We start from the raw sequence: 17,652 nt of genomic DNA on the forward strand, positions 1-17,652 counted from the left end.
TAGATAGAATTTTTTTTATTAAGTTCAAGGGTTAATGCTTTATCATGTAACAACAAAATACAAATGACATTAATTGCATTGCATTAGTTACAAAACATTTAATTATACAAACAAAAATATAATTATTTGTTATGTACAGATTAAACACATTCAAAACCTGTGCACACAATGACAGCGCCACATTCAGCCTTTGCTTTTCGCTCTGGAGCACATGCAGTAGTGCTGAATGGTGATATGCTGATCACAAGGGCACAATCTGAAGATTGGAATCTTAGTTTTGTCGTAAAAACACAACAAAATATTATGTGCCATCTTAAGCATCCTTTAATCTGAGTTAATTAATAGACAATAATAATTATAGATTCATTATAATAACAATTTTACAGTCATTATTATTACTTTTTTACTTTAGTTTTTTTATTTTAAATAATTTCATCTACCCCAGTGAATTAGCTGAACACATTTTTGACTGTTTTGCATTTGGATCTGAATTTTGCCAGGAGGTAAATCTCCAGCCACATAGAATTTAGTGCCATTTAAGTGTACTTTCGGTGTGATAATGCTAATTAAAAGCCTTCACTTTAAAGTGTGGCACATGCCGATACGCTACATGGTTTCTGATGCTTTACGTAGTTATAAAGTTTGACTTCCTCCTTCCGTAACCCTCAGAAAGTCTGCACAGAAAGCTCTACCTTCAAACAACACAATGTAAAACAAACTGGATGGCTGTCAAATTCACACCATTTTAACTATCCACTTTTTCTGACAATTCTTCAGCAACTAATCCATTTTATTATGACATGTGAAAGCTATTTGAGGAAAAATAAATTAGAAAAATGCATTAAAAAAAAATGCTTATACAAAACATCCAACACATCATTTAAAGGTTGTCACATATTTTGCAATATTGGTACAATTTGAACAGTCTTTAAAATACACTGAGCACTTTCAGGTACAGCTACCATGAAATCAAAGTGATGGTCAACAGTCTGCCAAACTTTGAAATTAATCAGACATCATGAGACTAGTAGTCCAGCATTACGGTGTTGATCCTGCATCAAGAGAGACTGATGACATTTTTAGAGCAGTACTACAATCATGGTTAAACAGTCAAGCCAGACCTTTTTTTTTTTTGCCAACAACATTATTCAGCTAATTTCTTTGCCCTGATCAGCTTTATGTAGGTAACCAGGCGAAACCATTTCTCTCTGCTAGAACCACTGAGTTCCTGAACACGCTGGTAGAGCTAAGAGAAAAATGCCTGTGTAACTGCTACATGATTATGAGATAGCAGAGGTAGGTGTTAAAAAGACTAAACAAACTTTCATGAGGTCACTACAAGGCATATGTGTGTAATCGTACATGAATTGTTAGTGCATGTATGCATTAGTGTCATTGTGACATGCTTTCAGTGTAATTATCCTGTCTTAAAACATAAATATGCAATTCTTCAGAAAGTATAGAATAACCCATCATCAGATGCTAGCATCTGCAAGGTATGAGGCCCTGTGTGTTAAATTAACTTAGTCCAGACATAGATAAGAGTGCTTTCCTGCTCCTGTGGCATGTTCTTGTGTTATTGATCTCTTTATTTACGACTGGACTTGAGGAAGTCAGTACGGAGCAAGCGGTAAAACAGAACAATGTTCATGAGGGTCATGATGGCCAGACCCACACTGCCTAATGTGTAGCTGAAAAGGGGGACGTGATCGCGGTTCAGCACCAACCAGCGCGTCATCCATGCCAGCGTGTTGATGCGGAACACCACGTACGTGCCCAGGTTAATCATGCTGTTTACACGGTATACTGTACTCCTGGCAAAACCGGCCATCCGTAACATCTGCCTAAGGTGCAAGAAGATGGAGTTGATCTCCACGAGCAGGGCCACCACCGCAAAGCCCACGTAGCGACACGTCAGGACAGAAAGCCCAAAGCAGCTGATCACCTATAAAAACACATGGTTAAACACTGTTATAGTCAGAGCTGCACATTATTTCATTTGTAAACTGTACCAAAATGCTGTTTTGTCTGAATACTGTTAGTCTAAATAAATCTCTTAATTAATCATATTATTTTGCTCTAGTTACTATACGTCATAAGGCATATTACAAGCTTCCATTGCATTATTTAGTGTCTCAAAACAACCTAGTAAAACCACAGCATTAATGATTGTGTGGGTAATAATAAAAAGACTGTAAATAAACTGCACTGACTGGTTGGTAAATGAGGGTGTATATGACGAGGAAATGATGTCATCAAGTTCTGTAGAGGGGAATGGTTGTGTCTACAGTACGTGAGTGTTTAGGTGAAAAAAAGAGTGTTATTGGGATGCTTTCTATCTATCCAATAGCATGTCTCATTAATATACAATTTCAAAACGGACAATGTAATATGTATTTAACCCTGTATTGTGAAATGTCACCCTCCCAGTTTATGACATATTTGTATAATAGTAATAATGAAAATAATTATTAAAAGAGATCAGAATCAGATCAAGCAGATCAGGCTTATAGATCCATTTCCATTTCAAAATCTGACATATTGTTCAGTTTAATATCATATCTAAACAAGTGGCTAAGCTTTTCATCATCTTGCCCTGTTTGATTATGGTTGATTTATTCTCCAGCAGTTTTTACTTTATATAAAAGCTGGAATGAATCATCCCTTTGCATAAAGGCTTATCTCATCATGGTGATCATTAACTGAGGTTATGAGAACAAAAGCACAATTGACCTGTCATTAGCAGAGAGATGTCCAACTGTGCACACAATAAATGTCACTAATCCAGATAAGGATTTATGTCTGTCACTGTCGGTGTATCATCAAGCAGCACTTAACACACCTTCACTATTACATATTAAATGTCATAGTGGATTTAATCACTAATGTATTAAAGGTCATTGTGAATTTTTATAAAAATGTGTCAATTAACTTTATAAGAAACAAATATTCACTTGTAACACAGAATGGCTTTTAAGGAAATTAATCATATATTCTTAAAAAAAAAGTTTTAAAAACAAAACTGCGTTCTTTTTTTCTCATAATAATAATAATAATAACAACAACAATAACATCTACAACAAAAATAAATATACTTAAAATATGCCACAACATAAATAGCAATAATAATCATTTTTAACTTCATATATAGGAGTGAAAAATATTCCTATACAAAAGCCCTCCACTAGGTGGTGTTCTGGGTCCTTTTTTTTTTTTTTTTACGAAAGTGGGAGTTTATACCAGTTCATGCAAGTGTAATTGTGAATAAAAAAAGAATGTAATAAATCCCATTAAATACACACCTTAGCTGGTTTTTGTCAACTTTAGACATTGTTATTTCTAGCCACATGGAAGGACACATAAACATGCCTATATAACAAGCCATTATTCAAACAAGCAACCAGTAGACATGTCTAAGCTTATAACACAGTAACAAATGTTTTGATAAGAGACTGTTACTGCTCTAAGAAACTGGAACCGCCTCACAGGGCTCTGTCCAAACTAACACACATCACACCTGTGGCTGGAGTTCAACAAAATAACAACTGCAACAACATTCACAGTGACAGGCAAAACAGTGGCTGCTAACGCAGCACAAACTGCGACATTCCTAACTGAAAGCCAGTGGCATCTGTGTGTTTTCAACTAAGCATGTGATGTATAGTTTTGTTTTAAGTTTCGACAACAGCTTGCTTGTCAAATTAGCACACTATAAACATTAAAGGATGCAGTGCAAACACATGCACCAAATGCACTGTTTACAAACATATTGGCCTTATAACAATTATAAGTCGATCATAAGTTCAAAATTTCCTTTCCAAAATTGGAGGAAAAAATGAGTACTGGAAATTGTAATGGTTAAAGAAAATCAAGAAAGTAATTTAGAGTGCAAATTATTTTTCCCAGCACACTGCCTGTGTATCAGATTAAAAAAACAAGATCTGTTGACTTTATGTGCATTAATAGGAAAAGCAAACTTTTAAACAATCAGTCATGGCTTAGAGACTCTGCACAACACCTACTACACTCTGTACATAACCCTTCCTGAACCAGGGCTTCACCAATAAGGCAATGTTCTACCAAAAAGCTCTTATAAGCTTTATAAAATAATTTTTAAAGATAAAAAAAGCCGCCATCGTCACCTTGGATAAGTAACATAGGTTATATGTTATGAAAAGAAAGACTTCACTATATGTGACAAATAACGGATATTCTCTCTTCTCTTACAACTGGACAGCACAATACACTGTGAAAAACTAAGAGGCTGCAACAGACCTTGTGTAAACTGAGGTCTGTAAGGCGTTCCTTAAGTGGATAAAAAAAATCAGAGACCACAAATGTGCTGTGGTTTAAATAAGAGCAAACATTTTCTAACATGAACATATCATATGTAATCTTCAGTACAACAGTACACTTTACGTTTATCCAAAAAAAAAAAAAAGATGGGACTACAATGTGGAAAAAGCCTGGAGCCAGTTGGGGTAAAGTTTGAGTGTGTGAGAGATTAAAGATGTCAGGTAAAAAAAAAAGAGCATGTCAGTGGGGAAAAATAGTAAATCATAGTCATGAGATTCTTGGTGCGTTTGTGTTCTGCATTGTTACCCATTTGCAAATGCTTCGGAACTACTGAGAAAGTAATAATAAAGCTAAATAAATACCTGGAGCTACAAACAAAACTTCTATAACTGTCGATTTTGCTCACATTGAGTAGAAACCACCTACTTGTGGTCTTTGGATGGCCAACAAAATGGCTGGAATCCACTACTACAGTACACTCATATAAACAATACACCCTGGTGACTTCCTCTACCAAGCAGACTTGCCATCCAAGCCAGGTCTGTGGGTTTGTTCACTTAGACCAAAGCGAGGACTAGGGACTGCAACCTAACATTTCTTAAATCACTCATGAATGCAAGTCCATGGATTTTCTACCCAGGTTTGTATCACCCAATACACAACAAATCACCTGATCCATTCAAGCGTTCCATTAAAGTGAACCTGCTGGATATTCTTGCCCAGTGTGCACCCTATAGTACAATTTACACTTAACAAAATTCCTCCCCTTTTTAAATAAGACCAAGCCCATTATAGTGGATCTCATCGCAATAGTCTGATGGTTTAGTTGGCTGGATACCTGGTTCCTACCATGACAGGTCACTCTACAAGACGTGTTTCCTCTTTAAATGCACATCAGCATGCACCTTATATAAGACTCCATTACCCATGAGGGCTATCTAGGGCTCATAGAATTACATTTACATCACTAGCAAGAATTTTCCATTCTAGCTTTATTATTTCTCTCTCTCTCTCTCTCTCTCTCTCTCTCTCTCTCTCTCTCTCTGTGTGTCATATTGTGTAAAGTTTGATCACCTTTTGGCACCTAAATCTATTGTTTAACTACAGTGCAACTTACATTTATGGCATTTGGCAGACACCCTGTTTAACCATTACTTAAAATTCTATCTCATTTTAACAGCTAAGGCTAAGGGACTTTGCTCAAGGGTTTGGCATCGGCAACTTGGTGGTGCTATGATTTGAACTCATGACCTTCTGAGCCAAAGTCCACTGAAATTTTACTACTGAATTATGACCTCCCTTCAGTATCCCTCTCATGATTACTCTATTTTGTGACTTATATATTTCATAAATTCAATACTGTGGTGACATCCTGAAATGTTTCTGTTACTTCTCCACTTTATTAGTATGCCTGGGGAGATACAGGAGTGGTGGTGTGTTTTTCTTTTTATGAGTAATCTTCAACAGAGAGCGAGAAAAAGAGAGAAAAAGAGAAAGAGAGAGAGAGAGAGAGAGAGAGAGAGAGAGAGAGAGAGAGCAGATTAGTTGAAAACGTGTCTCTATCAGATTTGTTTTTAGAAGTTACTCCCTGTTTAGTTAATGCCCATCACTACAACCAGTTTTAGTGTGAAAGACACACCAAGTCTACAGGGCTTGAAACACAACAAGGCTATCAGAGAACCCTCTCAAAAATGTGAAAATATTTTAAACTAGGGCTGTCAATCGATTAAAATTTTTAATCGCGATTAATCACATAATCGACATCAGTTAACTCGTGATTAATCGCAACTTAAGCGCACATTTTTATCTGTTCTAAATGTACCTTAGATTAATACTTAAGTTTTTTAAAACTCTAATCAACATGGGCAGGGACAAATATGAATGCTTTATGCACATGTATGTTTATTATTAGTAGGGGTGGGAGAAAAAATCGATTCACCAAACTATCGCGATTCTTTTTAAAACGATTTTGAGATCGATTTGTCTACCTCAGAATCGATATATATTTAATTATTTTACTTTTCCAGAGAGGTGGTGGGAAGATGTTACCGCTTTTATTCCAACAGAGGGCGAAACGTATTTTGTCGTTGTCCGTATTAGATGACGTCATATCCGTTTTAAGCTGGTGCGAGAAAGCAAAACTATTGCAAAGTCAGTGGAGCAAACCTCTTTGAGAATTGTTTAACGGATAAAGACCCTGCTTTAGTCACAGATAATGTGTCTAATATGGTTATCGCTGCCCAATTAACCGGCTTTCTCCATATTAAGTGCTACGCGCACACTCATAATCTGGCCTCACCGCGAAGTTACTCGGATGAGTACGACGTTTCACTGGATATTTCCATAGAAGTGCTGCAGGACTTCATGTTTTGCAGGAAAAACAAAAGTTACTGGAGCTCCCTGTGCACAAACTTATAACAGACGTTTTAACGAGATGCCATAATAGCTCTCACCTGAGGTGAGGAAGAGAGAGAAGGATAGTAGCACCTTGACTGAGTTGGACATTGGAACAGTTTAACGGCACTTTTATTTTATTTCAGAGAGTATTGTTTTTAGTTATTTGTTGCACATTTAAATATTATATTCAGGTTTTTGGTACTTGAAAAGTTTTATGCTTCAAGGTTCTTTATGCACTATGTATGTGTATGCTCCTGAAATAAAAATTCAGAAAGATGTGATGCATTATTTTTGTTAATATAACTCATATACAGTCTTTTTAAGGGTATGATCAAGTATTTGCTATTGTCCAATCTTTATTAAGCAAACAAAAATCACAATTTAAACAATGAATCGCAATAGCGACAGAATCGCGATATGTATTGAATCGGCACAAAAGTATCGGGATAGTATTGAATCGCCAGATTAGTGAATCGTCCCAGCCCTAATTATTAGTAAAATCAAACTCAACATACAGCATGAAAAATAAATATTCTTTAAATGTTTCAAAGTAATGATGGTGTTTTAAATGACATAAATCATCAGGACACCAAATGGAACTTTTGCTATGTTTTCCCACAGAGGGTTCGTTTCATATTTATTTACAGAAATGCGTTTTAATCGCTCGTGAATAAAATCTGTGCTGTTAAAATGTATTTGCGTTAACGCGTTATTAACATGCGTTATTTTGACAGCCCTATTTTAAACAAAATGCCGCTTTTTCTAATTGGTCTAAGGCCTTTCCAGCAAAAATACCTCATGCCTCAGTCTCATTGTAGTGTCAGATGCACAACAGAATGAACCTGCTCGTCTCAGGGTGGCCGTTAAAGGGTCGACAGCTGAGAGGACAGGTGGGAAGACTTATTTGAGGTTAAAATAATTTTTTAGATTTGTTCCATGAATTTTTTGCTACATGGATACTGCCAAATCACTAGCATGTAAGATCCAAGCACCAGATGGTACAAGAGATAGCAAACACTGGATGAGAAATAAACATGAGCTAAAATTGGCACATCAAGGTGTGACTGAACAAACCTGAAATTAGATCTTTAGTACATGCTACAAATTCTTAAATGTCTTCTGAGTTTCTGATGCATGACAGTGGTATTTGGCTCATGGGTGGATGGTTTAAAGAGCTGCTATACACTGTTCTGACAAAAGAAGTTCCTCATACCTCACCACTCAATCACAATAAACACAGCATCATCTAGTTAATCATTCTGCAGTGGGCACGCCTTAAAACAAACCTTCATCCAAAATAGAAATGGCTTTAAACCTGAAAAAGTGAACATGTGACATCGTTTGGGACAATCTCATATAACACCATAATCAAGCCTTTCTTTTGCACAACACTTAAATGCCAACTCACTGAAAATACAACACCACCATGTGAATTGTTTACAATATCAGGCACCGAAGCACGGGGTATGAAAAAATAGGACCAAAAGTATTGCGTGAGTGTGTACTTTAGGTTTTTTCAGTCCTTAGCCTTAAAAAAAAAGGGAGCGGTAATGATCTTGTGGGAAGGTAACAGGATAACAGGTATGATTACAACTGTAAAGCCTCTTCCTGGCCTTTGTCCAATATTGTAAAAATTAAGCTTTGTGTATGAATACAGTGAGGACAAAGGCACTCGACTCTGGATCGGAAAGTCATAGGTTTAAATCCCAGCACCACCAAGCTGTTCCTGTAGGGCCCTTGAGCAATGCCCTTAATCCTCAACTGCTCAGTTGTAAATTGCTCTGGATAAAGGCATCTGCTAAATGGCATAAATGTAAATGTAAGACTTTCAGTGTACAATTCTTCCATTTTTTTTTGTTTTGTTTTTTTAAGATAACATCTTTATTTTGATAATTTCAAAAACCAAAGATTTTCCAAATCTCTGATCCTTGTGGGAACATTTTGGGAACCAAGATGTGAGAAACAAATCACACAAACACACAATCAGGGTTGCCAAGGAAACCAGAAGCTAAGCACTAAAATATACAGCTTGTGTCCAGGTGACTGTTGATAAGTCTTAGCTGATCTCATGCTGTCAGTAGGAAACAGGACCTGACATGATATTCCACAGGGCTAAAATCTTAAAACATTTACATTTTGTCTTTCACATTTATTTAAAATGTTATCACAGTTAAATGAAAGTTCATTCATCACAGTTGATGCCCCAATATATATGGCACGGTCAGTCTTATGTTGTCTGCTAACTCTATTTTTCAAATCTCTAATTACACACTGGTGTCTATTTGGTATGCAACTTCTAATCATCATTAAACTATAATTTACTTCTGTTTTTATAAATGTCATTTATATAATCCATACTAAGCATTATGTGGATGGTGAATAAAACTCACAGGCCTGAGGTGGGTATTTCAAAAGCTATGTCACTAAACAGATTATTTATTAGACAGACTGTTGCTTAGCAACACAGAAGAGACACAGTCAATCTTCTCGCTAAACAAAAAGACAGACAATTACAAGGGCCCTTCGGCCACTGATGTTTTATGGAACAGTGAAAGATGTGGAGTAGTAGGTTCAGGTTCTACTAGAGTTACAGATGGTCTCCAGAAAAACTAGTTGTATTGTATTCGATACTAATTAAAAGCCAGTGCAAATATAGGAACTGCTATGAACCGTAATAAGTTCCAGCTAGTCATTTGCATAAGGACATTTTTGTCACAACTGTCAAATGCATTAATTGTATCTACAATCTTCTTCTTCTTTCGATTTCTCCCATTAGCGGTCGCCACAGCGGATCATTTGTCTTCATACCTCCCGGTCCTCCACATCTGCCTCTTTCAAACCAACTGCCTGTATGTCTTCCCTCACCACATCTATAAACCTCCTCCTTGGTCTTCCTCTTTTCCTCCTTCCTGGTGGCTCCATCCTCAGCATTCTCCTACCTATATACCCCATGTCTCTCCTCTGCACATGTCCAAACCATCTCAATCGCACCCTCCTCACCTTGTCTCCAAAACACCCTACATGTGCTGACCCTCTAATAAACTGATTTCTAATCCTGTCCATCCTCGTCACTCCAACAAAAACCTCAACATCTTCAGCTCTGCTACCTCCAGCTCCACCTTTTTACTCAATGCCGTCTTTTACTCAATGCCACTGTCTCTAATCCATACAACATCGCAGGTCTCACCACAGTCCTATAGACTTTCCCTTTCACTCTTGCTCTTCACTCCTGCCACTCTTCTCCACCCACTCCACCCTGCCTGCACTCTTTTCTTTACTTCTCTATCACAATCTCCATTACTTTGCACTGTTGACCCCATACATATATTCTGTAAGTAACACAATTTGCTAAAGTACTTATGACAGTCTGGCCAAGACCAAGTGTTGTTCTGAGAGGATTAGTGAGCATGCTGGAGAGTATGCAGGGGAGGAACATAAAGAAAGATTCTCCAGATCTAAGGGAGGGTCTATAAGAGTGTGTGAGAGATTGTAATAGTGCAGTTGGGGGGAGGGTACAATGACTTTTACTTAGGGTCTCCTTCCTAGGATCCAGATGCAATTTCTAGAGCATGTGGAGAGCAGATGTCACTGATTCTTTCAGAACGAAAAGTTCGCAAATAAGAGGTCAGAATGTTCACTCGCATGCATACACTTCTTCCTTCCTCTTCTGCCAAGTTCCATTCACCATTGTTTCCAATCCCACTTTCCAACAGTCTAAGATGTGTGACCCTTGCCCTATATGTTGTACTCTAGATCTTTAGGAAAGTTAATACACGACTGGCCTGATAAATAAAATGCTTACTGACGTTAGCACAGTGTAATACTTTGTAAATCCTAATTAATTATTATGTGGCACATTATCTTGATAACATTTTCCTAAAAACAGGAATGTATTTAGAACTGCATCCTTTAGTTACAGTTGGAGTTCAGAATGGAGTTTAGAATGAAAATGTTTATTCCAAAGTTTTTAAAATATCTTTTAACAAGAAAAGAATCTTCTACTTTTAATGCAGTTTTAACAGTGCTGCATTACAGCTATTTGTCCACCAGTTAAATCCTGAGCTTGAATTTCTGTCTCTGCGAAGTTTCACATGTCCTCCCCCCCATGTCAACATGAATTTCCTCTGGTTTCCTTCTACCGCCTTTAGAGAATGTATGTGATAAATTGCCCCTAGATACAAACGAATGCTAGGTTTATGTCAAATCCAGGGTGTGTCCCCACTTCATGTGTTCCCTGGACAGGCTCCATATCCACAGTGACACTGCACAGATAATGCAGTTGCGGAAGATGAATGAATGAAAAAAAGAAGTACTTAGCAGCTTCAGTTTAAACATAAAAACTATTTGGCCTTTTTCTATTGGCTGAAGGGGGGGATTTACGAGGACAACCGCATAATTGATTTATTCTGCCTTGTGATACACAACTTAATTCCGCTAAATAACAGAGGGATGAGATCAATTTATTCTCAGACCACCTGAGTAAACTGAAATGCGCAATGGTGCAACCCTTGAAACTGTTTTTCATGCACTTGTTTACTTTTCACTGCTTGCACTTTAGGGCAAAACTATTTCCATTCCACCACAATATTTCCAAACACATTTGCCAGTTGGTATACTGCCTACGAGGCTAAACACATTTACAAGAACAATAAACTATTCCTTATTTTCCATTATTTAAACTTCAATTTAACATTGTTATGGCTGTCCAGAATAAGCCTAATTGAACACTTAGCCACTCTTATTCCCAAGGAATACTTACGTTCCCTGGAACTGAACCAAGTACTGAGTATGTTTATAAAAATTTGATCAAAATCCTTTCTCTCTCTCTATATTTCTTTTCCACATATCATGGCCTTTTCGGTTTCCCTCTAGAAACAGGAAGGTCAAGAGTTAAATGGCAGATCCATATCAACACTCAGGCTCGTACTATTAGAATATGGCTGCAATAAAAGCCTTTCACATGAACTGTACTGATGTGGTCCAAATGACTGTATGAATACACAAGTATGATCCAATTGTATTGGAATTTATTCATGTAATAGTAATGGAATTCCTTCTCAATGTTATGTATGACTACAACAACACTCTTTACAACAGCCAGAACTGTTTACTAAACTTTGCATAGGAGTTGGATAAGGCAAAGAAGTAACATTCACGTGGTGGTGAATGAGAGTTTACGGTGCCTTTAAGAATCTGGTGGCATTTCTTTTGTATGGTCATTTCAATGAATGAACAACAACAACAACAAAAAAAAAAGGACGACAACAAAACCAAGATTCAGAGCTGGCGACCTTCTTTTTGCTGGAGAATCAAAATGTGATTTAAGAGCGGTACAGATTTTTTCTCTAGGTAGTGAAAAAAACGGAACAGTCTTAAAAAATTCATTAATAGTCTTATAAGTACAGTTGTTACTTAGAACAAACTGATTTAACTAATTTGATCAAAGCAGCTGTGAGAATTCTTGTGCATACACAATAAATGTATATGTTCTTTATGATCATCCTTATTCATGAGTGTTTCTAAACCACAGACAGCAGAAAATAAATGGGGGCCTGCCTGGGTTTGCAAATCTCCTGTGCAACAGGTTGTGAGACAGGATGAACAGTTTGAGGAAACAAGACAAGCAGGCAGGAATATCAGGATTATCAGCATTTTTACAAAAACCTTTTCACCACTTTGCTTTACCAGTTAGCTCATTGCTTGCCTTTCATCTTTAAAGGTATTTCCTTATCTATACTCACCACCATGTGATGGAAAAGGAGTTCCCATGATTGGTTGATCTTCTGATTGAAAACCATGTCAAAGAAGTCATATAAGAAGTATCCTAAAAGGAAAACATACATACTTAATGTATCAATAAAATCTGCTAATGAACAAAAGAGCCTGTGGCATTTCGAATACTTATTAAGGGCATAGCTCCCATGACGACGGTAACCAAGATGTCAGTGACAGAGCGCTATTTATAATACATCTCCCACCATGAACGTATCCATGGTGACAGCCCGTTAGAGTGGCAGAGAACGAAAAGAACAAGCAGAGTACAACGAAAGAAAAGAGCCCAATGAAGTATATAGCGCATCAAATAAACATTTAAGTATAATGGCCATTATCTGATGGTGAAGTGCTGTGGCTTCAGTCCAAATGCTTTCCTGAAGATTCCCTGAATCACATCATTAACAAATCATATCACCATGTCACTGATTATTTTTCTATACCGATGCGCACCATTTTTTTTTTTTATACATTAAATGTTAACCAAAGATTTGATAATTAACCACAACATAATGTAGGTAAATTATATTACTATTCTTATCTCTACATCTTCTGTGACACAGGACATTTATTGTTTGTTATGTGCAGACTTTGTACACTAAAGATATAACACTCTGGGTCAATGATCTGTTGGGTATGTGAAAGGAATTGAATGTGAAGAGTTTTGTAACTCAAGAATGTTTCTGGGAAGAGTAAGATATTGAGTATTATAAAATAGACTCATTCCACAATCCAGCATATTAACCTGTTGCACACAAAATAATTAGTGGTCCTGATGCTCTTAGTCTATGCTATTAGTGGACAAACATACAATAAAATGTTCATTTGAACTAGACGTCCATTCATGTTGAGTCATGTGACTAAAGGCTTGGATGCTCGTGCCTGGGACGGATCATAAATCCACAAAGCCACTCATTGATTCTCCAGCCATAGCTAAACTCTGCCAACATCAAGAGTGGGATGCATATAGGGTTTTAAAATATCTCTGGAATTTGAGAGTTTGTGCTTGCCAAATGGAAAAACAATATCTGCCTACTGGCTAGAATGGGTTATGATTTTACAGCTGTAAGCTCTACAGCAGGGGTGCCCAATACGTCAATCGCGATCTACCGGTTGATCGCAAAGGTAGTGTGGGTGGATTGCATGAAAATGAAATAAATTGATATTTATTTATGCATTTTTATCGTAGTAGAACATTTTGACATGGTTATTTTATAAGCAGCTCGCATGCTGAAAAAGTGTGTGCACCTACAGGAACAGCCTTATTGACAAAATAACAAACAAAAAGCATCTAGAAGATGCTTGTCCATGCAAAGGTTTACTATCGCTTGTGTAAAATCTACATCTACACTACCAGCCAAACTAAAAAAGAAAAGGTTTTAAAATATTCAATTACTGTATATACAATACAATATGCCAAACAACCGACATATTGTTCCTTATCTTTTCTTGAACAGTTTTTCCCCATAAAAATGGTATTATATAATATTTTTACCAGAAATATTCCTAAAGAGTACAACCCGATTCCAAAAAATTGGGACACTGTACAAATTGTGAATAAAAAAGGAATGCAATAATTTACAAATCATTAACTTATCATAGATAACATATCAAATGTTGAAAGTAAGACATTTTGAAATGTCATGCCAAATATTGGCTCATTTTGGATTTTATGAGAGCTACACATTCCAAAAAAGTTGGGACAGGTAACAATAAGAGGCCGGAAAAGTTAAATGTACATATAAGAAACAGCTGGAGGACCAATTTGCAACATATTAGGTCAATTGGAAACACGATTCGGTCTAAAAAGAGCCTCTCAGTGTGGCAGTGTCTCTCAGAATCAAGATGGGCAGAGGATCACCAATTCCCCCAATGCTGCGGTGAAAATTAGTGGAGCAATATCAGAAAGCAGTTTCTAAGAGAAAAATTGCAAAGAGATTATAGTTCTCATCATCCACAGTGCATAATATCATCCAAAGGTTCAGAGAGATCTTCGGGCCCTTAGACGGCACTGCATCACATACAGGATGCTACTGTAATGGAAATCACAACATAGGCTCAGGAATACTTCCAGAAAACATTGTCGGTGAACACAGTCCACTGTGCCATTCGTCGTTGTCGACTAAAAACTCTAAAGGTAAAAAATTAAGCCATATCTAAACATGATCCAGAAGCGCAGGCGTTTTCTCTGGGCCACGGTTTATTTAAAATGGACTGTGGCAAAGTGGAAAACTGTTCTGTGATCAGATTAATTAAAATTTGAAGTTCTTTTTGGAAAACTGGGACGCCATGTCATCCTGAATAAAGAGTACAAGGACAACCCAAGTTGTTATCAGCGCTCAGTTCAGAAGCCTGCATCTCTGATGGTATGGGGTGAAAAGGTATATCCAAGTTCTAGAACAACATATGCTCCCATCCAGACGTCGCCTCTTTCAGGGATGACCTTGCATTTTCCAACATGACAATGCCAGAGCACATACTGCATCAATTACAACATCATGGCTGCGTAGAAGAAGGATCCGGGTACTGAAGAAATGGCCAGCCTGCAGTCCAGATCTTTCATTCATAGAAAACATTTGGCACATCATAAAGAGGAAGATGCGACAAAGAAGACCTAAGACAGTTGAGCAACTAGAAGCCTGTATTAGACAAGAATGGGACAACATTCCTATTCCTAAACTTGAGCAACTTGTCCCCTCAGTCCCCAGACATTTGCAGACTGTTAAAAAAAGAAGAGGGGATGCCACACAGTGGTAAACATGGCCTTGTCCGAACTTTTTTAAGATGTGTTGATGCAATAAAATTAAAAATCAACTTATTTTTCCCTTAAAATGATACATTTTGTCATCTATGTTGTATTCTGATTAAAATATTGAATTTGAAACTTCCACATCATTGCATTCTGTTTTTATTCACAATTTGTACAGTGTCCCAACTTTTTTGGAATCGGGTTTGTATATTGTACTAATAATCTAACGTTATTCAAGATTCGAGGCTCCATGTGCATCTGAAAAGCATGTGAACTGTCAGTTGTAGTCGCAATAAAAACACTAAACCCCGAAAACAAACTCAATCAGTTAGTACTCATTACACTGAATTTCTGAAAGGGAACATTTCATTTGCAGCTTGCAAGGTTTTTGTCATTTAGGTTTTTTTTTTTTACAACAGCGTTTATGCTGCTTGTGTACTATGAATGAAAATGAGTTTGTCCAGTACATTTGGAAAGCGAAGCTTAGGCTGTATGTCCTGAGTATTGCTGGTTTGTATGCCACTTGCATATAGCCTCAATCACAGCATGACCGCATTGTCACTTAGAGGGAAGTCTGTGGAATGATATTAATTACCAACTCCAGCTCTATTTTTGCGAGCAGGTCCCCCTGCTCTCTTAGACTAGCGTCATAGCTTTAAAGACCCCCACATTGTCTACAGATAGTTCTATGATGGACTGCGTATAGATGGAAGTTCAGAAAGATTCTTGGGATGCTTCACATGGTAGAGATGCTCATTACTTGACAAACAAAGCATCCTTTATAGAGACTTAGTATCCAAATATTCTAACTAAGGAGTGTTATGCAGTGAGTAGACCATGTGATACAGCTTTACAATTGTTGCACTTACCAATTGATACACACACCAGAGCATGTGAGAGGACAGAATGTGTTTCTATTAAATCTTCAGCCATCTGGGGATGCATGAAAAAACTGAGGAAGAAAGAGTAGAGAGTCACCTGAGTTTAATGGGGTTTGCGTATGAATTAGTAAACTAAGATAGGTGAAAGCAACAGGTGAGTACCTGTGTGTGTGTGTGTGTGTGTGTGTGTCTATGGGAATGCTGAACACTCACCAAAGCACAGACCATATTCCAGTGATGAGGCTGTGAACGAAAGATGTAGAGATGTTTCTCCATTTCCATATATTCCTCTGAGCCGTCTCTGGTATGTAGAGCTGCTCAAATCCACGATTCACCAGACTGAAAAAGCCCACAGACGCGCCGGTTGTCAGCAGGACTGAATGTAACTCCATATTGTCGTCTCAGCTCTGTGAGTGTCTTTCTGCTGGTTCTAACCCTGCCTTTTCACGCTTCCCGACGTCAGGAACAATACACACCCCTTTCCTAATTTCCAAAATACAGCAAAGCTAATTTATCCTGTCGCAGTGTGTTTTAAAGCGCCGGTTGTTCCTGTAGGTGTAAACCCCGCTGTCTGGATGCTCTTGTAGAGTTTTGGTCGCTGTATTCTGTGTAGGGAAACAGTAAGTATATGTAACCTTAGTCCACTCGTGTTACAAAACGCCGAAGTGCTTGTGTAACTTTTTTCCCTCCCCAGTAAGCAAACAGGAGAATCTCCGCCCAGCACACACACCACTGACGACAGGGATGGGCAGGTCCGTCTGTGGACCTTCTGCTCATTCAGTTTCCAATGTAGAAAGAGAATTTGAACAATTAAAAATAACTGTTGTTTTTATTATTGTTTTTTTAAACACTGAAACAAACTACAAAAAACCTAAGTCATTTCTCCGTTTCTTTGTAGATGCACGTAAAAGAAAAATCAAAAGGGGAACTAAACCAAAACAAATGACGAATTTATTTTATTACACACGAAGTTTACTGTTTATGCAACCATGTGGAACGCGCCAAAATGAAAACCGGAACCTTAATATGATTTTAAAAATGGCGAAAAGGAATGTCGTCTTCCTCAATATTAGAGGGTGTGTGAATATGGCAAAACAGTGGCTTTCCAGCAAAAAACGTGAGAATATAAATAGTCTATTTACACACTATCTAATATTAAAATAATAATAATATTAATAATAATAATTATTATATATATATATATATATATATATATATATATATATATATATATATATATACATACACACACAATTGTGTTCATGTATTGCAATACACTTGTTTTCCACTGAGGTGTAATGCAGGTAAAGCTGGCACAGGTTTCATAATAATAGGAGGAAGGTTTATGGGGTTAGGGTTAGCAGTGTCATTTGAGATGTAATTACAGCAGGTAAATATAAATACAATGTAAAAAAAAAATAGTATTTACAAAACGCACAGTGCATCGTATCAAATTATTAATTTAAACATAGGTGCATAATCGTTAAACACACTTTATTTAAAGTAGGTCCTTATCATCATCATTATGATCATCATCTTTTTTATTTAATTTACTGA

General features: G+C 37.1%; 2 protein-coding genes across 3 annotated transcripts in view; one reads left to right on the forward strand and one right to left on the reverse strand.

The window, feature by feature from the left end:
- On the reverse strand, positions 1-16,798 carry tlcd2 (TLC domain containing 2). The gene is made up of 4 exons (XM_046863095.1): positions 16,309-16,798; positions 16,084-16,166; positions 12,435-12,517; positions 1-1,945 (listed from the first exon to the last, which is right to left on the reverse strand). Exons 1-4 carry the CDS (start codon positions 16,485-16,487, stop codon positions 1,589-1,591), a joined length of 702 nt encoding a protein of 233 aa, XP_046719051.1. The 5' UTR covers positions 16,488-16,798; the 3' UTR covers positions 1-1,588.
- aifm4 (apoptosis inducing factor mitochondria associated 4) overlaps positions 16,129-17,652 on the forward strand; it is a 13,730-nt gene continuing 12,206 nt past the window's right edge. The window contains exon 1 of one of the 2 annotated variants that reach the window (XM_046863093.1): positions 16,129-16,249. The gene's annotated coding sequence lies outside the window, so the exon portion shown is untranslated. Of the gene's footprint in view, positions 16,250-16,582; positions 16,716-17,652 lie in introns of those variants that run through there. The other variant, XM_046863091.1, reaches the window with a different exon arrangement.

This window comes from Silurus meridionalis, chromosome 12 (assembly GCF_014805685.1).
Source record: "Silurus meridionalis isolate SWU-2019-XX chromosome 12, ASM1480568v1, whole genome shotgun sequence".
In the NCBI taxonomy this organism is placed as follows: domain Eukaryota; kingdom Metazoa; phylum Chordata; class Actinopteri; order Siluriformes; family Siluridae; genus Silurus; species Silurus meridionalis.